Source organism: Gallinula chloropus (genome assembly GCF_964237585.1).
Source record: "Gallinula chloropus genome assembly, chromosome: 19".
NCBI lineage: Eukaryota > Metazoa > Chordata > Aves > Gruiformes > Rallidae > Gallinula > Gallinula chloropus.
The window spans coordinates 869,835-890,228 of NC_140104.1; the positions used below are offsets into that span (position 1 = coordinate 869,835).

At 54.7% G+C, this 20,394-nt stretch overlaps 1 protein-coding gene across 1 annotated transcript; it reads right to left on the minus strand.

Moving 5' to 3' along the window:
- Window positions 1-1,468: 1,468 nt before the first annotated feature.
- On the minus strand, window positions 1,469-20,187 carry YWHAG (tyrosine 3-monooxygenase/tryptophan 5-monooxygenase activation protein gamma). Its single transcript, XM_084273163.1, has 2 exons — window positions 19,933-20,187; window positions 1,469-2,185 (listed from the first exon to the last, which is right to left on the minus strand). Exons 1-2 carry the CDS (start codon window positions 20,017-20,019, stop codon window positions 1,529-1,531), a joined length of 744 nt encoding a protein of 247 aa, XP_084129289.1. The 5' UTR covers window positions 20,020-20,187; the 3' UTR covers window positions 1,469-1,528.
- Between the last annotated feature and the right edge of the window lie 207 nt (window positions 20,188-20,394).

Here is a 20,394-nt window from a genome sequence, read left to right on the forward strand (position 1 = left end):
GGTCAAACTAAAGTCAAACCAAAAGACTAAAAACCAATTTACTCAAAATGGGGTAAATATTTCCTGCTAAGCAACTCAGATGCCCCGTCTCCCACCCCCAGCCGGATCAGACAGACTCGGAGAAGATTTTGCTAAGAAGAGAACTAAGTTCCTGGGCTCCCGACGGCCGATAGAAATGTCTATGATTGTAGCTCTTCCCTTGAGGATTTCTCTACCAAGTTTTAAGTTTCTAAGCTCCTGAAGTTCACTCATTACACCACAAGCTTCCCCAGGAGAAAGGAAAAGGCGCCCGGCTTCCCTGGTGACAAACAAGGGAGCCTGGGTGCTGGAGATCTGCTGACAAACCTCATGGTACAGTGGGAGAAAGTCAGGCAGAGTGAAATGGCAGTGCAATCCCTGAGGAAGCAGCTGTGGCACCTTAAATCAGGATGGTCTTTTGAAATACCAAACACAGTACATGACATACAGACCTGAATGCTCATTTTTTTTTCTTTTTTTTTTCTTTTTTAATTATTTTTTTTTAATTATTATTATCATTTAAGTGGCATTTTAATTTTAAACACTTCCCCCTTGTCTAATTAAGTTCTTAAACCTTTTGCTCGTGGACTTAAAATAGTTGAAACAGCCGCTAGCCAAGCACCTGTTAAGCTGTTGACCAAAAAACTAGAGCAGCTTTGATGTTGCACGGGCGGGCGGTCTTCCTGCCTTGGGCGACACGGAATAGCTAAAGCCAGTCCACAGGCAAGGACTGATCAGGAAGGCAAGCCAAAAGAACTAGCAAAAGAAAGAAACACACACTCAAAGGCTTGATGTCATATGGCTGTAATGTAGAAACACTGTAAACTGCAATTTAGTGTTAATACTGTAAGCTACCCTAACGAATACCTTAACGACGACAATGGGGAGAGACTGGATGGCCTAAATCCCAGGGCTTTGCAAAACCCCAAATTCTTTACTCCTATTTATTTAAATTTTTTTTTAAATTCCTTCTCAATTTGGGGGGTTTTTAAGCTAGGCCCTGCCAGGCAGAGCGCTGCAGAGAGACGCCCCGCGGCGTGGTACGGACACACGGCACTTGGACTGCAGAGAAGCACACGCACGAAGCCTTACTGGAACCACAGAACTCTGGTTTGGGTTGGTTTTTTTTGTTTTTTTTCCTTTTTTCCCCTTGTGTTGCTTTCCTTAGAAACGAGGGCCATCCCATCCACGCAAATTCGTCTTAAAACCCTTTTTATTTCTAGCGATAAAGTTAAATTAAAGACAGCTCCACTTGTATTAATAATCTACAGAACAGTCCATATGCCAGTGAGGCTGCTATTCCATACCAGCACAGCCAGCCTGACTTCCACTAGTGGTGTTTTGGCAAAAATGTCAACGAGGCAATCAAAGACAGGTTGTGGGGGGCCTCCCTGGGAAGGTGTCCCCTCCCTTTCCCTCCCCCACCCCTGACCCCCCCCCGACTCGTGGGAAAAAAATAAAGACTGCAGTAGTTAGCATCAGCGTGCGGCTGCCAGTCCATCGGGGGGGTCTAGTTGTTGCCTTCTCCACCGTCGTCGTCTTGCTGATCGCTCGTCCAGAGCGTTAGGTTGTCGCGGAGGAGCTGCATGATGAGCGTTGAGTCTTTGTAGGAGTCCTCGTTGAGGGTGTCCAGCTCGGCAATGGCGTCGTCGAAGGCCGTCTTGGCCAGGTGGCAGGCCTGCTCCGGCGCGTTCTGGATCTCGTAGTAGAAAACCGAGTAGTTAAGCGCCAGCCCGAGCCGGATGGGGTGGGTCGGCTGCATGTGCTCCTTGCTGATCTCATGGGCTTCGCTATAGGCCTTCTCCGAGGACTCCACCACGGTCGCCCTCTTCTCTCCGGTGGCCACTTCGGCCAGGTAGCGGTAATAGTCCCCTTTCATCTTCAGGTAGAAGACTTTGCTCTCGTACTGCGTCTCGCTGCAGTTCTTGATCAGGTAGTTGTCCAGCAGGCTCAGCACATCCTGGCACACCGCTTCCAGCTCCTTCTCGATCTTCTCGCGGTAGGCACGCACCATTTCGATCTTCTTCTCATTGCCATCGGCAGAGGTCTTCTGCTCGATGCTGCTGATCACTCGCCAAGAGGAACGCCGCGCCCCCACCACGTTTTTGTAGGCGACGGACAACAGGTTCCTCTCTTCGTTGGACAGAGGCTCGTTCAGCTCTGTCACCTGCACAGAGAGAAGGAGAGAGGACAGAGACACTCGGGTTAAGCCCCAGCCACTCCACGTTCCCATCACGCGTTTGGGTGCTCCCTCACATCTCTAGTGAGACATGGAAGAAGGCTCAAAGTCCCGCTCGTCATCCAGCGCCCACTCCCATCCCAGCAGGAGTTGGCTGGGAAACGGCCCTGTGGTCTGGTTGCCCACCAAAAAGGGTGTGTCATTCGAGGTAGTCTCCATCTCCTAGATGATCAGCGTTTTCTAGAATGAGAGAAATCCTCTAAAATAGAGCTGCCTTTCACCTGCGTTGGCTTTGAGATGGAGAGGAGAGGGACAGTCAAAGCAAGAGGGTGGAGATGGCCTGGGGCTATGAGCTAGCCACAGGGATTAACAACACCACAGCAGCTCGGGGTGTTTCCACTCCCCTGAAGAGCATGTTAGACCTTCACGTTACAGCTGCAGCTGTGCAGATAAGGGCTGGGCAGCTCAGGCGGCAGGAGCGTGGCCACCCCACAGGGAAGTGCTCTGCTGAGGGTGCACACACAGCACGGCTCCTCTCCCTGCCCCGCACGCCGCCGCAGCGGGGGCATTACGGGGCCGAGAGCACACTGAGCCGTCTCACGAGCGGCTGCCGAACGCCAGCCCGGCTGCTCTGCTCGCTGGGAAGTGTCACACTTGACACTGCGATCATCTCATCCCAGCTCCTGCAGCCCTCTTGCTGGCTGAAACCACCCAGGCGGCACCTTCAGCAGGAGCAAGGCAGGCGGCCAACCGCGGCACCAGCTGCCCTGCCTCCCGGGCAGCAGGCAGCTGGGGGAGGGCTCGCACCCCCCCTTGTCTCCATGCTGTGCCCTGTCCGTGGGTCTCTGCGCCCTTGGAGCAGGTGCAGGACACTGGAGCAGCCAGGCTGCTCCACACAGCTGCTCAGGTGGTCTCAAGAGCCTGGGTATTGCTGGTGTCTCCTTTCCTGGGGGCTCACCTCCCCCAGCCCCCCTCCTCCTGTTTGGCCACCTGGGAAGCAGGCCAGCAGAGCAGGGGCCGTAAGGCTCCCCTCAGAAATCGCTCCTCATGAGGATTAGGTAATGGTTTGGATGTGAAAGGCTTCTGCAAACACTGAGTCATTTTCACAAGCGTTTCAAGGACAAGGTTTGTTCTGGGCCTAGATAACCACGTTTATGGCGGTGATCAGGAGGCCAAAGGCTCATGTGGGAAGGGGCAGGCAGGATGGTCCAGCCCAGGACCTCATCTGAGGGCCCTGCAATGACTCACCCTTGCTGACACCAGCATACGCTTGCTTATACCTTGCTTATGACTCGCTCACTCCAGCAAGATCCACTGCCACTCACAGCTCTCCTGAATGTCTGCTCCCAAAATCAAGCCACAGCTACACCTTAGCCTCCCACACAGCAAGTGGGACACTGACCCAGACCCCCTCCACTCCCTTCTCTGAGGCAGAGGCAGCAAGAAGAGCCTCCACCCCCACTGCCCAGCACTGTGCAGGCCTGTGCTGCTCCAGGAGCTGCCCAAGGCCTGGCAGGGAAGCACAAACCGTCTCCACACAGGGGAGGGTCTGGCTGTGCAAGCCAGGCACAACTGCCTCCTGTGCCACGCAGCACAGATGGACGGGGGGCAGGGAAACGGGAGTCACGTTCGAGAGGCAGGATCTCCCGTGGCCATGAGCCATGGCCACCGATGCAGGACAAGGTGCAGGGGGCAGCGTGCCAAGGCAGCTCCCAGCCTTCACGCCCCAAGGTGAGCAGGGTGCGTGACGTCCGGGCCACCCAGCAGCTCCCGGTGCCTCGGAGTAACCTCCATCGCCCCTCGCCCAGCCAGCCCGCGGCAGCTGCTTGACCGCACAGCCCTGGGTGTTGCCATACGCCGCTTCCTGGGGCGGAGGCTCAGCCCTGCACGCAGCCTGCGACAAACCTCCCTGGCAAGTTGTTCACAGACTGCTCCCAGCCCGCCCTGCGCTCCAAGTTCAGAGGTCTCTGCCTCTCTGCATGTCTAGAGGACCGAGCTTCAAAATGACTCCATTCATTCTTCCCTCTAAGCGACACCTGCACAAACACGAATTAAAGACACTGTGAGGTCAAACCCACCTTTGAAAGATACAGAGCACAGTGACAGCATCCCCCTGCCCTGGAGCCTATGGACTGTCAATCCCTGGAGATACTCGAAGCTTCGTCAGGTTACTCAGAGTCTCATCCCATCTAAGCTGCCCTGCTTTGAGCAAGGGAAGTGGGACTAGACATACCCACAACACTCAGCCTGACTTGGCCTTTTACCTCCCGGCTGTGAACACAGCACCCAGCATCGACAGCCAGACAGGAGACCGGCTGACCCCAGCAGCTTTCTGTCCTGACAACCACATGCTGTCTTGCTTTTAGCAAGACACTCTCTGAGCAGATACCAGTTTTAAGTGTGGACCAAGCAGGTGACTAAAGCTGCCCCACAGCTGAGCCTGCTGATGTTTATCACTGCAGAAAGACATAGACTTGCCTCTTCTCACCAGAAGAGTCTTGCTGGAGGACAGATTTATTAAAACTACAGGGAGTTTTGTAGGATTAGCTCTGCCATAAACATTCGAAATTCAAAGCTATTAAGGATTACAGAAGAAAGTTGCCTGTCAAAATCCTTGCAACAAAGCTGCTGACAGATGGAAGTACACCTGTGGAGAAAGCAGATTCCTCCAGGGAGCTCATGGGGAACTTACCAAAGCAGAAGGGAAGCCTTGTTAACCACCTAACTGCTTCCCAGCAGTGCCTCGCCTCCCAGTAAGGTCAAGCACTGCAGAGAAATGGTGAAGGTGTAACACAGCCAGAGCCAGGGACTGCATCCCTCAGCACTAGGAGAGGCTGCAGTCCCACAGGCATCTCAGTTTGCAGCTGAGCTGAGGGAGAGACAGGATGAAAAACCATCTGGCTCTGCATTCCCAGCAGGAAGCAAGTACACGGTGCCCAGGACACCGGACACCAGACAGCAAGGGCACGCTCAGCTGCCTTATTGGAGTCACCGGAATGGGGCAAAGACGCAGCCCAGGTTAAGCTGCCTCTGAGAGCGGCCGTCAGCCCTGCCCCTGGTGTGCCAGAGCCTGCCTGCCACACCTCAGAGCTGCAGCTGAGCCGCTGCCCGCTGCGTGCCCACCACACCGCTCTGCCCTGCGGCGTGGACTGCGCTGCTGCAACCTGGCCAGTGGCTGCGGGTCTGGGCTGTAAGCCTGCAGCCAGCCAGGCGCTGACTCCTCCTCACGCTGCAGGATGCCAGGGCAAAGCGAGTTCCATCCATGATGGCACATGGGTAAGGCCTGGGTGAGACTGCAGTGGTCACTCTGCAAGTCCCTTCAGAGAACTTCTGCCATTGTTCATTTCCAGCACCCTGATTCATGTTACCAGAACCCTTCCCCTTCTCAAATCTGACCCCCAGCAGGGTCTCACCTCCCTTACAGGAGCAGCACCCTCACATACAGAAGAGCATCCCCTGGTGCCATTCCCAGCACTGTTACATGAAGCCAGTGGCTTCAAGCATCCCAAGAAAAACCTCAGTGTGGCATTGAGAAGGCTAGGCACAGAGACACAAAGTCATCAACCTATCTGCTCTCCACAGATCTGTTCTTTTGGAGATTTACTTCCCTGCCTGACAGCAGAGAGAGGAGAAACTCGTGCTGCCAATCCCAGTCCTGCCCCGTTTCACCCTCATGCCCCTGCAGCTCAGAGGGTGGGGTGGGCAGGAGACACACACAGCTGAAATGCTGTCCAGCCTTACATGTGGCATAAAAAGCTGAGCACAACAGCAAGTGCATGTGCTCAGGCAACTGGAAGCTCAACAGATCCAAGTCTTGTAGCTATTATATAAAAAGCCACTGGGCTTTGGCTTGGAGGCATGCTCCATCACCAAGCTCAAGGACGCTGCCAAGATCCAGTCTCACCAGTTCCTGCAGCCTTTCAGGGTGCTGTGTCTGCGCCACCAAAACTCAGGTACCCTAAAGCCACAGGGAAAATCCAACAGTTCCTGTTGGACAACAAATACTGGAAGTTCAGGGTTTCTACTGCTTGAGAGTCCAGAGGTTTGCACGAACCAAAGCCCTCTGATTTGCAACACTGCTCTTCAGGGGCAGCACAGTTCTGGAGAAGGTTCTTCCAATTTCTCTACCTCAGCTGTGAGCTCTGACTTTGCACCCTGTCCTAAACCTGGCAGGCTCCCACCATGCCCAAGGATCACATTGCAGCCAGGGGAAGGTTCAGACTGACACAGAGAAGCCAGGGAGCATGCGATACTTTACCTGCCCCTCACATCAAATCCATGCTCTCCAAGAGCCTAAGGGTTGGTCTTACTGTGCTGTCTTTCCAGAAGCTTCCTAATTAGCAGGCTTTTGTGAGCCCTGTGGGGGAGACCTGCTCACAGGGCTAATCCCAGGGCTCTTGTCCTCCACTTCTCGCCTCGCATCAGTAGGTCTGCAGCAATCATCTCTGAGTACATCATGAAATAATCATTTTTGAGGGCCCTTCAGTAGCTGCAATGGAGATCCATCACATGATTCAGTTTTACCTATTTATCCTCACAGACATGGATTTTCATTTAGTTTTATAACTAAGTGCCATCATTTATGGCTGCTACCTAGCTTTGATGTCTTATCTTAAAGCATGCAGCAGAGCAAGCTGGGCAGACCCAGAGAGTCTTCCCTGGGGAAAACCATCAGCATTTGACAGTTTAATCCACATTATAAGCCTCAACGCTTGCTGTACCAGTTGCCTAAGAAAGATCCTGATCCCAGAAGACATCAGACATCCACAAAGGGGCCAAGCTTCACTGGAGTGAGAACCATGAGAACCATTAGCAGTCCACTGAGAACAGCTTTTGGACCCCACCACAGCTCCACTCCACCACGATAAACAACAGGCATCTCCTCCTCAGCACTTGTCTCCTCTGTTCTATCTACAGCTTCTGCACCACGTCACCACGTCCCCTCTCAAGAGAAGCCCTAGCACTGCCTCGCTCTCCTGCACATGCAGCCTGTTAGTCATGCTGAGGTCTGGCCTGAAGGTCCCCTTTTCTGTTTCAGTTTTTAAAAGGCAAATGTGCTTCTGGAATAACGCCCTGACCAGAAGTCCCCACCACTGAAGCTCTTACTTGGTCTGAAGCCACCAGCAACGGGAGCAACCAGCACACAGCCCTTCAGGCTCGAGCAGCTGACAGGCACCCAGGACTGCTTTAGCAGAGGGGCTGGACTAGATGATCTCCAGAGGTCCCTTCCAACCCCTACGCTTCTGTGACTCTGTACGATGCTGTGACTGTCTCCCCCCCATCTCTAGCTGCTGTCCCATGGTGGGACTCCATCACCAGGCTATCTTCAGCAGCCCAAGTGATGTCATTTTGGAAGTGACATGCCAGAGACACTGCCTGGTGTTTCTGTCTCCATCTCACTCTTCCCAGGGGATGGCTGCCCTCAAGCACATCAAATTGTCACCATTAGCTGGTGACTTTGATTACAGTCACGACTAGATGTCACACAACTTAGTCAAGAGCAGCTTCTCCTTGTGTGCCCCAGAGCAAGCTGCCCTATGACACCATCGCAGCAGTTGGGAAGATGCTTTTCTTAAGCACTGTCCTACTTTGACACAAAGTAGGCGTGTGTTAAACCAGACCTAAATCTCAACCTCACCAGGTTTCAGTGATCTGGGTCTTTTTCCCTGCACTCTAGCCTTCTCCCCAGCGTCCTACTTCCAAAATGGAAGTCAAACCTCCCTCCTTACTGACCCCCTCCCGCTGTCCCCTCTGCTCACGTTTAATCTCAGCCTGGCCAAGGGACTTTAGGCTGCAGGCTGAGCCCTTCCTCTCATTTCGGAGCAGACCCGAGCAGCACAAGCAGGCTGTGGGCAGAAGTTAGTTCCCCTCTGCTGGCTCCTGTGACTGTTTCACTATGAATACTGGTATGCTAGTTCCCATTTTTAAGCTGGAGGTGCTGGCTCTCATCACAGGACAGCAGCTGAAGGCACATGGGGCTGCTCTGCCATTGTGTTTCCAATCGCTCCCAGTGTGCCAAGGACCAGTGTCTGCACAGACAGACTGCCTACTGCTTGTGGCATAACTGGGTCTCAGAGGCTTCTCAGGCACTCCAGACGCCGATTAGAGCTCCTGCAGGCTCCTGTGTTTAGCAGCTGCTTTTATCCCACTCTGCAGCCTTTATTCTTTAGGGTGACTTTGAACCACCCAAGACACAGTCTTCAAACTGGAAGGGAGATGTGAGAACCAAGAGCTCGGTGATTTCATTGGCCTCTGCAGCTTGACACCTGCTTAAACCAAAGTGAATTTCATCGTGCTACACACAGGTCTGATGGGTCCTTGGAGCCGGCAGATCTACCTCAGTTTCGGTCTGGCTCTGATGGATTTCAGCTAGAGAAAAAGCAGGTTTCAGCTGCTTGAGTCATTCCTGCAGGTCATAGGGGAGCCAAGGCGAGAAAGCCAGTGACAAGTGACAAGAGCAGAGCTCGGAGATGTTCCCATTCTGCATGTGGTGGCAGCATTTCAAGCACCACCCCTTATCTGCAGGGCTGCAGCCCCAGCATTTGGTCCAACGGCTCAAGTTCTTCCTGCTGCAGAGCACCTGGGTGCGACCGATTGGCTTTGCCAGCTTCTGCTGCAGCATCTGAGATAAGGGGGGCACAAGGTACCATCCGCCTGCCCTCTTTACGTGGCTCCCAGGCACGGCGCTGGACCTTGTGATCTGCCACGGCTGTTGAGCTGGCAGAGGGCAACCCAGAGCACACACGGCCACAACCAGCCGGAAGGAACAATCCCTGCACGGGCTTCATGGGTTCATTCAACCCTGCACACGGTTTCTGAATCAGCCCTGCACAGCCTGCAGCAGGGAGCTGCTCCTATGAGAGCATCTGCTCTTTGAGTAAGACCTTGGATTTTAATTCCTTGCCTTCCTTCTTAACAGCCCGGCTCCTGTCAGCCTTACCCAAGGACAGCCTAGCAAGCGAGATGAAAACCGGCCCCAGCACAACTGGTTCCACTGTCGTGGTGCCACCAGCTGCCTCTTTACCATCAAAACCCTTGGGGCAAACAATCAATCTCTGTTGGTCCAATGCCTTCCTGCCACCAGATGGAGAAAGCAACGAGTCGAACCACATCAGCCCCAGCATTTGGAGCGCTGTCACTCAGGGCCCACCTCACCCTCCCTGGCAGATGGGGTGCCAGCACCTTTGCCTGCTAACTACAAAGCAACAGAAGGGACGCCAAGCTATTCCTTCCCCAGGATCTGTCAGGCTGGCAAGCATCATCTGCCCACTTTTGCATTTCTGCAAGCACCTTAGCATCTGCCCAGGCTCACCACCCTGCTCTGTCACTCCACGGCCTGGGGAGCAATCCGGCCTTGGATTATCCAGCCTGCTCCCTGCCAAGCAAGTGGAAGATCGGTGCTGCAGCATGCCACTGCCTCGGGAGCTCAGATGTGCTCCTGCAGCATCCTGAGTTTTAGGAGCTCAGGGTAGATCCTTTTGAAAGGAGAACAACAATTCAGCAATTTCTACAGGCTCTTCTGGACTGTGGCAAGCTCCTCCAGGTCCCAGTTGAGAAGCTCCTGAAGAGGAACTGCAGCTCTTTCCTCAACAGCACCTCTGTGCATGTTTAAAGACTTGATTTTTTTTTTTTCCTCTATTCATTCTTTTCTTCAGAAAGTCCATCCACTCACAGGCTTATCAGCTGAAGCAGCCATCCATGGGATGACCACTGGACTTTTTCTAGAGTCTTAAGACGTGGTCAGCATAGGGGAAGACTATTTTTGTACCTCCAGCATACGGCAAACCAAAACCAACCTAGGCAGACTTCAGGGACTCCAGCACATAAAGCAGGGACAGACTTGATAAATGAACCATGTGGGGAGGGTGTTTAGTGCTGTTGGAAGCATTAGCTGCTTAAAGACTTACCTCACAGCTTCTAAGAGTACTAATCTGGCTCTGATCTTAGTGCTTCCCTGCTCACCTCCAGCCCCACTGCCAGGCAGTAAGTACCCTGCCACCAGATCATCAAATCTTCCCAGGAGATGCTTGTCCTTAATCAGGGGCTCAAAAAATGACACTGGTATGCTGCACCCACGAGCTCCACTGAGCTGAATGGTGAAGAGGGACAACGTGCCATGGGCAGGACAGCCCAGGAAAGGCTGAGTGCAAGTTCTGGCTGCTTGAGGGAGCCTGCTCCCAAGTCTGCTGGAGCAGGATGAACTGGGCAACCCTTGGCTGCTTGAGGGGTTCCTCCTGCATGGAACAGGCGTTGCTACTGCTCCAGCAGGATGAAACAGGAGAAGCTGCCACCATGCCAACACCCCCTGCCCGAGTTCTTAACTGCTTCATGTCATTACCAAACACTTAGGGAGAGTCCGCTTGGTGTGTGTCAAGGCAAGATTCTGGTAATATATATTAAAAAACCAGTAAGATTTTTGCTCTAGATCTTCTGGTCTGCAGAACCAGCAGTTCCTTGCAGTGTCTGAAATGTGTTTTACCAGATTAAGCAAGAGACTTTCCAGAACACCCAGGTGGACTCCAGCATGCCAGCTCCATGACAGGTTTAATTTCTGCATCAGTGAGTGAGGTGATTATTCCTCCAGATGTACTTTCCCCTCCCACTGCTTGAGGGATTTCAGGCTTGATCTTACAGACCTCTAACAGAGAGTTTGTTTTTTAATTTCTTAAACGAACTTGTGGAACAGAAAGTCAACTCTTTGCTCTGGCAGCTTTCTGGAGCGCTGCAGCCAATTTTAAATTAAAAGGAGGGTGACTTTACTATTCTAGATCTGACTGTGGAATTAAGTACACTTGCCTGGCTCCAGCCATCTTCTTCCAGCCCTCTCTTGAAGCCCAAGGGACTACAACCACAGATTTGATCTCAGTTCATCACAGGTGACAGAGCCCCTCAGGCGCAGACGTCTTGACACCACCAAGCACAAGAAGCCAAGCTCCCAACTTCAAGGTAATGAAATATTCATCCCACCTTAACGAAGCCCAACAGCATAAACAGGCAAAGCTCCACTGCCTTCCTCAGCTGGGTGTAAATCAAAGGTTGTTAATCTTCTCCTAGTTCTCATTCACTGCTGAATGCTAAGCATTAGTCTTTTACAGGCGCAGATCTCCTACAGCAGGTCCATTAGCATAAAGCACAGCAACAGCTTCTCCAATTGCTATTAATAAACTTTGTGCTGCAGAGCACCACAACTGTCCAAATAACGTGTCCATCAGCAGCCTCGTTAAGCGCCCAGGCTGAGGCTTCTCACCAGTGTTTTTCTAGAGCTGTGCTGACACCATCTCAGAGAGGAATCAGAAGCCCTGGCATGCCAAGTAGCTTTGCCTGGTACGTAAGCAGAGATACATCCCAAGCAAGCCAACCCATCCAGTAAGATCAGAGGGAATTTGCAAACAATTAGGGAATGTTTTGTACTTTGAGTCCCTGCAGACTTGCGTAGGTCCCAGCGCAGCTGCCGCAGACTCCCATGGCCTGACTCAATTCTAACCTCTCCTTTACGGAAGAAAACCAGTAAGTACTCTAATCCCTAATCTGGGGATCACTTTAAGGGAATCTCATGCCGTCACCAGTGACATGTTCTCTGGTTACTCCCCTACTACTATTAACTAATGCACTGCCCCTGGTCACTACCTCACCAGTTTTGGGCCAAACCCCAGGTTTGTTCAGTCCCTAACTGGGCATGTTCTGGGTCATTCCTGAGATGTGAGTAAATCCCAGTTAGAACAGAAAGACCTAAGACTGGGGGAAGTTCGTACTTAAGTAGGCAGACAAAGGCTTTTGTTTCACTGGATACACAAAGGCACTGCTGCTGAGAGACAGCCTCAGTGTTTCCTGCAGCCCAAGGATTGCTGCCTCATCATTTCAGCTCACTTTTCCAGAATTTACCATTTCTGAGCATCTCCAGCAAACCAGCACTGCAGCCAGGGTGAGGCTGCTGGGTGGACATCAAGCCCTGCACTCCACCAGCCCCAGCAGGTCCCAGCCCACCGGAGGGGCTGGAGAGATGCAGCAGCTCAGGCTTGTGGCCATTGTGCGATCGGAGAAGCTGGACAAAGCCATCCTGCTGCCGGGCTCCTCCCCGAGGCAGGTTCCCCACCCAGAGCCAGGAATTCAGCATCTCGAAGTCTGGACTCTGGAGAGAGGGGTCCAGCCTCTTAAATGGGGGAGGGGGAAAAAGTTGAAGTCTTTTTGTCACCTTTTTCCTTCATTTTAGGACGGGAGGAGGGACTTTGCCCATTAGATGGAGCAGCCAGGGGAAGGAACAAGAGCAGGCTGTCTGTAACAGCACTGCCCGTGCCCAGAGAAGGAGATGATGCACCACCAAGTCACACCAACCCCACAGCTGGTTGCGGGTCCACATCCTTCCCCTTTCCTGCTCACTGCAGACCAAGTGCAGATCTGTGAAGTCCTCCACAGCTGCTCCAAGCCTGCTCTGCTTTCAGGGAGGGGAAGGCAGGAGGAGGCGGAAGCGGTGCTCAGGAGGGACCTCAGCAATGCCAGCACAGAGCTCTGTGCAGACCAGAGCCTCGCACAGCGTGCAGGGTCCTCCCACACCCACGCAGTGCAAGCTGGGGATGGGTTCCCACAGAGCCACTTGGCCTGCATGGGGGGAGGAAGGAGAGTTCCCCCATCTGCAAAGACCTGCAGTTGCACTGGCAGAGCCTGGCAGCCTCGGCAGAGCTGTTTATCTAACCAGCACCGGCATGAGACCGGCCGTGGCTATTTATCTGACCTGAAGCCAGGCTGAAGGTCTTGGAGGCTGAAAGACAAACCCACCGTATCTTCACAGCTACTTCCCCTTGGGTTTAGCAGGTGCTTTCCAGCAGTGCCCATCGCTTGCAGAAAGGAATGCAGAAAACACTTGCTACTGTTCTCACAACATTTTTGCTTTCCAGACATCTAATTGCCATTTGCCTTCAGTCACGTGTATCTAATAGGAGGGAGGGAGACTTCAGCCAAGGACAGGCCAGGTTAGTCATCTTTGTAGCAAAGATAGCAATGAAGGCCTGAACAGCAAAGAAAAGAGGGTCTAATCTGACTCCACTTAACACAAAAACACTGGTAACAGAGCCTTGGGAAACGCTCTCTTGAGCTGCAGGGCACTGAAGCTGCCTGGAAGCACCAAGGGTACAGCAGCTACCCAGGGACAACCAAAGCCCTGCACCACATGGCCACAGTGGAGCAGAGGGCGATGCCTGTATCCTCTCAAGGCCACCAGTGGAGGAATTCTAGGGAAGCCAGTCCTGTTTCACCCTGCTGTGTGCTGCAGCTATTTCCCTACACACTCATTTTTCACTGTCACTCCCAGACCGCAGGCATTTCCCAACCTCCTCTTCCTCTGTACCTGCCCCTCAACAGCCCGGTGTCTGGCCAGGACCCACCAAGCAGCTAGCTCTGACACTGCTTTTTGCTCTTCCCTGCCAGATGGGCATTGAGCTCCCAACACACTACTCACCTCTGCCAAGGGAGAGAAGCAGCACCCACGAGCCCAGCAGTGCTCAGCATCTAAGGACACGGCTGAGCTCAAAGCCACTACCCAAGAACCAGCTGGTCACACAAGCATCGGTGGCTGGACACACAAAACCTTGGATCATGTCTTTTTCCTGAACAGGAACCCCTGCACACAGCTTTCCATGCATCCATTTACACATGGTTTACTTAGCGTGGAGCTGCTCAAAATGGAAGCTGAGGAGCTCAGCTGCAGAGCTCACACACTGTAACCTCCCCGACGTGTGACACACCACGGAGGTTCCCTGCTCCATCAGCTGCACCCAGAGACATGCTGCTGCTTGTCTCCTCGGGAGTCACAGGGATCAATTCCTAACTCCAGCTATGCGTCAATCAAAACGGTGACAAGCACATGTCATCTTTCCTGATGCCTTGTGGCATGAAGATCCACGGGCTCCACGCCTCACCTGGCCCAAATCTGCAGTTCCACAACACCCAGGTAGGCATTATGTTATCCCAGAGCATTTACTGAACCCAAGGTTAAGTCACCAGTCCCACCACAGCAGCAGCCCCTGACCACACAAGCTGACAAACCTCCCACCAGGCACATTCTGCACTTGCAGAGGCCCTTTGTGGGCACAGCTCTGGCTCTCCCAAACGGCACGAACCACCCCACCCCAGCATTTCAGCAGGAGGCAGAAGAGCAGCTCTGTGGTTCAGCTGGAGTCCCCCATCTCTGCACCAACCTGACCACAGAGGCATCTTTCTTCATCTCAGCCCTAACTGTGCTTCTTCCAAGCACCCCAGTATGGAATGGTGCAGTGAAATGCCAGGCTCTGGAAATCCTTGTCATTACGACTGCAAAGGGGCTGGGGTCACCCACCAGCGTGGGAACAACCCCCTGGTCTAGTCCAGGTCTCCTCATGGGCCATGGGGGACCATCAGACTGCTCTTACTCCTACCCACAGAGCCAAGCTGACCACACTCCTGACCAGCTCTAACTGCTCTTGGCCCAGGCACAAGAATGGAAACAGCTTACAACAAAGCAGCCCAGTAATACCCAGTGCAGAAGGGATGGGCAGAGGAGGGAGAAGGATACAACACAGTTATCTGGACAGCCCCTCATTTCTGCTGTGAGCACCATCCAGTATGTTCATGGGAACTGTTAAGAGGACGCCAAACAAGACTGCCCAGTTCAGGTGAGACACCAAGAAGCAAGTGCACGTGCTCCAGAGGTGCAGAAATGTCCTATTCAGAGACCACTTGGAGCTGCAGTGCTGTGGTTGCCCTTAAATAGCTTCTAGCAAGCCTGAGTTCACATCACCATTGCACAAATACAGTTCCTTATTCCAGAAAGCAACTTTGGGATCAGCTGGAGAACAAAGATCGGGCAGGTAGGGCTTGTCCATACATATTATGAAGTTCATTTGACATTCCAAACACATCCTCCACCCCCCCAAGCCCCCATCTCCTGTGAGCCAGCCATCTTTATCTGCAAGAAGCACCACAAGGAAAAAAGCATGGCAACTCCCTCTCTGCACCTTCACAGCTAGCCACCCCCCCAAAGTTCTGCTGGCTAAGCCCAAAACATTTAAGGGCTCTTGGAAAGCCCCTGCCCAAGAGCATCACTGTTTCCATCTACCCCAGATATCTGCAGAGGATTCAACAGCTACATTCTCTGTCACAGCCTCCAGATAATTTCTGTTCAGCTAAAAAAAGAGCTATTTCTAATGAAATCCACACCTGGCTGTTACACTTGGCCAACTCAGGGAAACCTAGGATGGTCTTCCATCCTAAGATGGCTTGTCCTAAAGCCTGTAGATGTCGACTTAGCAGGAGCTTGAAGGAAATTTCTGCTCTTGAGCTGCTGAAGCCTCACCAGTTAGCACAGTTGGTATGTGTGCTGCCCACTGGACTGGCATACAGGGCCTGTTGCTACCTGCCCATGGCTCAAGAGCCAGCCTAATGCCACAAGGTCCTGAGGCCGATTTACACAAGGACAACCCAGGCCGTGGACTGTTAGGAGGTCAGAAGCACAGCAGGACAGCAGCTGGTGACAGCAGCCACCCTGCCCTAACCCTGTGACCCTCTGGGAAAGAAGCCCTGCTCCGTGCTGTCTCAGATGCCCACCCATCACTCAAGTCTGCCAACGGGCAAGAGCAAAAGAAGGTCAAGAAGCACAACGAGAGCCACACAGCCCCGTGCTGTGGTGGCTCAGGAGACCATGCTCGAGACACCTGCGAAAGGGGCAGCGACAAGAGCATGGATGCAGTCATTAGATGCCACTGCACCCTCTCCACCTGGCACTGGAAATGGTTTCTCCAAAAGCCTTCCCCAGCCCCCTGGGAAGCGCTACTACAGCAGCTCATCCTCCTTGCTCCCTTCCTACCATCACAGATGGCCTGCCCAGCACTACTCCAGGAGAAGCCTTTCCAGCTCACCCTTTTGTCTCCAAAGCAGAAAGCAGCTAATCATCCCTGCTCCCCTCCCCTGGGACTCCCCCGATAGCAGGGATTGGTATCTGTGTTACTCCCAGCCTTTCCAAGGGCAAGCCTGCTATCTGCAGTAACCTGGTCACAGGCTGTGGAGGGTGAGAGCCTGTCAGCCTGGCCAGAGACACGGCCCAAGCCCACACGGCCCCTGCCAGGGAAGGCCTGTGGTTCCCCACACTTGCCCTCCTCCTCCTCCTCCACCCACAACCACAATCAGCTGTACCAGTAGCTGTCTGTCTCTAAACCCTGGGCAGCAGCAGTCTGCATTCCAGCAGTTCCCCTCTCCACACCCACCTCTGGTGCTGATGGCCCTCACGTGCAGCACAGCCACAGCCCCACTGCAGATGCTGGGTCCCCAAAGTTAAGCTGCCAGATGTTCCCCTCACAGGGAACCTTCAGGTGAGCTCAAGAACTCACGTATGACACGCAGGGGCAGTGCAATGATCCTCCCCCCACCCTTTTTAGGCACCTTCTTTCCTGTAAAGGTTACTGCAGTTGTATTGCGTGTTCACCTGCAGGACCCCCTGCCCTAAGGGTCTGCGGGGGGGCACGTGCTCTGTTCCCCAGGCAGCACCCAACAGGGGCTTGGCAGGGCTCCACCTCCAAAAAGCCTCCAGCAGCATCGCTGCTCCTCAGCTAATGGATATCGATCCGCAGCCCTGGCGCTGGGTCAGACGGTAAAATCTTCATGGAGCTGAACCAGACAATAAAAGGCACCTCACTGCAATCATGGGCACTGCAGGCAGCCAAACCCCAGAGAGGGCAGGAGCCAGGAAAGAAACTGCTGATGCTGCTTGGGAGCCAAGCCCAAGGTCTACCTGATGGCCAGCAGACACAGCCACCACTCCAGGGACCAGCCAGGAGCTTTCCCACTCCCCAGCACGTTATAGGGCCAACTGTAGCCCCAGAGAGGGCTGAGGTGACAAGGGACGTGACCAAGGTCATGTAGCCATACCCTGGGCACAGCCACATCACCCTGCCCAGGTATGGCACCCCCTTCCACTCCCTCTGGCAGGTGAGGGGACCATCTGCTGGGCTTCACCAGGAAGCTCCAGTGACCCTGTCACATTTGGGGGCTGAAGGAGCAGTCCTGCTCCTGCAGCAGCGACACGATTACATGTACCAGTGAAGAGCACTGGTCACTGGCAGTTGATGCAAGGAAGGCTCTAGAACTTACTATATATATAAAAAATTATATATAATATTTGGAAGAAACTGCTGTGATCCAGTACACCGTGGCAAGCAGCACTGGGTGAATAGAAGACAGTAAGAGCTCCAGTACACCATTCCCATTTCCAACCACGAAACCAGCCATCGGGCACAGGCTCTGGAGCAGGCAGGGCTGGGGCTTGCGGATGCCGTGCCTGGCTTCCATGCCACCACCCATGAGACAGCCACTGAAACACAACAGCAAGACCAAGCTGCAGGGAAGCCATCCTCTTTCCTGCACACCGTTACCACGCCAGGCTTTCCAGGAAAGCAGCCTGGCGTTTCTCAAGGCGGCACGGCGGTGGGCAGCTAGCTTTAGAGAGCAGGAGACAGAACGGCGACGACCAGGGGAATGCTGCTGCAGCACCTCAGCTAGGCGCAGGCTGCATGCTCTCTGCTACCACCTGGGTGCATTGCAGCTTGGACCATCGCGTATGACATCACTAGGCGTTGCTACGGAAATGAGTGCGAGGTCATCAGCCTCCCCGCACAACCGGAGCTTGGGGAGGGGGGGGGGGATTGGGGTGGGGGGGTAGGGAGGGGGGGATGGGCACCACAGAGGAGGGTGACAGGGATAAGCGAGTGTGACATGCCCATCACCGCCGGACAGGCCGGGTTCGGGCAGCAGAAAGGAAGAACAAAGCTCTGCCTTTTGTTTGCTGTTTTGGGAGGCGTCAGCGCTCCCGCTGTGAATCATTTTCTTACGGCCAAACTACACAGCGACTGATAAGCAGCATTACCCCGGGTTACTGTTTCACCAGGGCCAGTAAGGGCTAAAAGGGAAAAAAAACCACCCAACCCCATTTTATATCTAACCCCCAGCGACCCCCCTGGTCCAGACACCCAGCCTGGGGGGCAGGCTGGGGAAGCTGGCCGGGCAGGGGTGCTGCCAGGCGGCTGTGCGTCCGTCCCGGGCACAGCCCTGGTGGCTTTGTCACAGCCGCTGCATTATCCGTAGGAAATGAGCTGGAGGATCTGCTCACACAGCAGGCTGGGCTTTCAAATGAATAGCTGTCGCGATCAGCAAACGGTGTAAAAGCCACAGTGCAGCAGGGGAACAGCCCAGTTGGTTTAATATGATAATATCTTGCTCCCATTATCCGTATTTCATTCCTTGATAAGACATCTCCTCCCTCCCCGTTCTCAGGCTGTGACAGCTTTCCCTGCTTGATAAATGCAAGGTTATTGACAAAATGGTGCAATATGGGCAAACAGAGCTGCACCCACGGCAGACTGCGACATTCCCAGATCAGCATTCCCTCTCCATCAGCCAGGGAGGACACCCCAGCTCCTCGCAAAGGTTCAGACCTGACTAAGAAGACAAACATAAAGCACAGTTTTCCCCTTTAAAGCACCCCCTCCCTCCCTCCACCCAGTCTAGCCTCTCTGCAATATGACAAATGCAGAATCTTCTGGAATGACTTGATCCTGCCTCCCACGATTGCTTTGTTTGCAAGATCAGATCAGAGATATGTTTTTTTTCCCCTTCTTACATTGTCAAAATGTCAGTATTGAAGGGGAGCGTTCAGTGTCACAAATCAGATCAGCCTGCTATATGCAGAGTCTTTATTTTAAGAGCGTGAAATGAATACAACATGACTCAATTCATAAATCTCCAACCAAGTGCAGTAAAAATAAGAGCTTTGGCAGCCAAAGGGCTCCTGATCTTTGGGGTCACGAGCACACACCAGCCTCACCGACCGCACGCGGGAAGGAGATGCACGGGAGTCATGGGGGGTATTTCGGCAGCGGGGAGAGGTGTGCCCACAACACCCCCCCCAACCCACCCCTCCCCACCCCGGGGGTTCCCCACAGCCTTGCTGCATGGAGCTCGGCAGCCCCCCTCTCCCTGGGGAACACCACACCCCAGGGCTGGCTCCTCTGCCCCCTGCGCTGGGGATGGGGGCAGGCGGGGGGGGGGGGGGGGGGGCTGGTGTGGGGGGAAAGAAGGGATGGGGTGGGGAGGCGACGAGTGGGGCAGGGTGGGGGGCTCTAGGGCAGGCGGAAGAGGCGGGGGGGGGCAGAGAGGGGGGCTGCAGGACAGGGCAGAGAATGTGCGGGAGCTCCAGTGCTGGGGAGAGACGCGTGTGAGGCAGAAGCGGGGGGAGCTCCAGGGCAGAGCAGAGGGGTGCGTGGGGGTCTCCAGGGCAGAGGGGTGCGTGGCGCCGGGTGGGTGGGGGGCTCTAGGGCAGAGCAGAGGGGTGCGTGGGGGTCTCCAGAGCGGAGGGGTGCGTGGCGCTGGGTGGATGGGGGGGCTCTAGAGCAGAGGGGTGCGCGGGGGGCTCTAGGGCAAGCGACTGGGGCCGGCAGAGAACAGCGTGTCCCTGGGCGGGGAAAGGCAAAGGGAACGGGACAAGGGAGCGGCACAAGGGCCGGAGCCGCCCGGGGCGGGGGGGGGGGGGACGGCGAAAAGGCTGCACCGGCGAGAGGCCGGGGCCCCGCTCACACACACACACGGACACCCCGCGCCCCCCCTTCCCATCCCGACCCCGGCCAGCCGGCTGGGAGCGAGGGGGAGCCGCGAGCGCCCAGCCCCGCAGGGGCCGCGGGGGCTCGGGGCCGGGCGGCGGGACGCGGGACGGGACTCACGTTCTTCATGGCGGCCGCCATGTCGTCGTATCTCTCGGCTTGCTCGGCCAGCCGGGCCTTCTGCACCAGCTGCTCGCGGTCCACCATCTTTCGCGGGGCCGGGGAAAGGGAGGGGGGAAAGAGAACGAGGGTTGAAGAGGAGCTGCGGAGCCTCGGGAGGAAAGAGGGGAGAGGGCGAGGAAGGGCGGACAACGGGAGGAGGAGGAGGAGGAGGAGGAAAGGCGAACGGGCGGCGGCTGCTGCTGCGGCTGAGGCGGCGGCTGCACCCGGTGCTGTGCGCGCGCCGCGGGCCACCACAACCCCCCCCTCCCCTCCCGCCTCACCCCGCCCCGCCTCACCCGTCTACACCCCCCCCAACACCTCGCGCGGGGCACCATGGGAGTTGTAGTCTAAGGAGGGGGGTCAGCGGCCGCCGCGTTCCCCTTCTTGGACTACAACTCCCGTCGTGCCCGGCGCGGGAGA

Excerpts from the sequence above, each read along its gene's own strand:
- YWHAG (XM_084273163.1), bottom strand. The coding sequence starts at position 20,019 with ATGGTGGACCGCGAGCAGCTGGTGCAGAAGGCCCGGCTGGCCGAGCAA. Across the intron at positions 2,186-19,932 it reads TGGCGGCCGCCATGAAGAAC|GTGACAGAGCTGAACGAGCC; the intron begins GTGAGTCCCGTC and ends CTCTCTGTGCAG.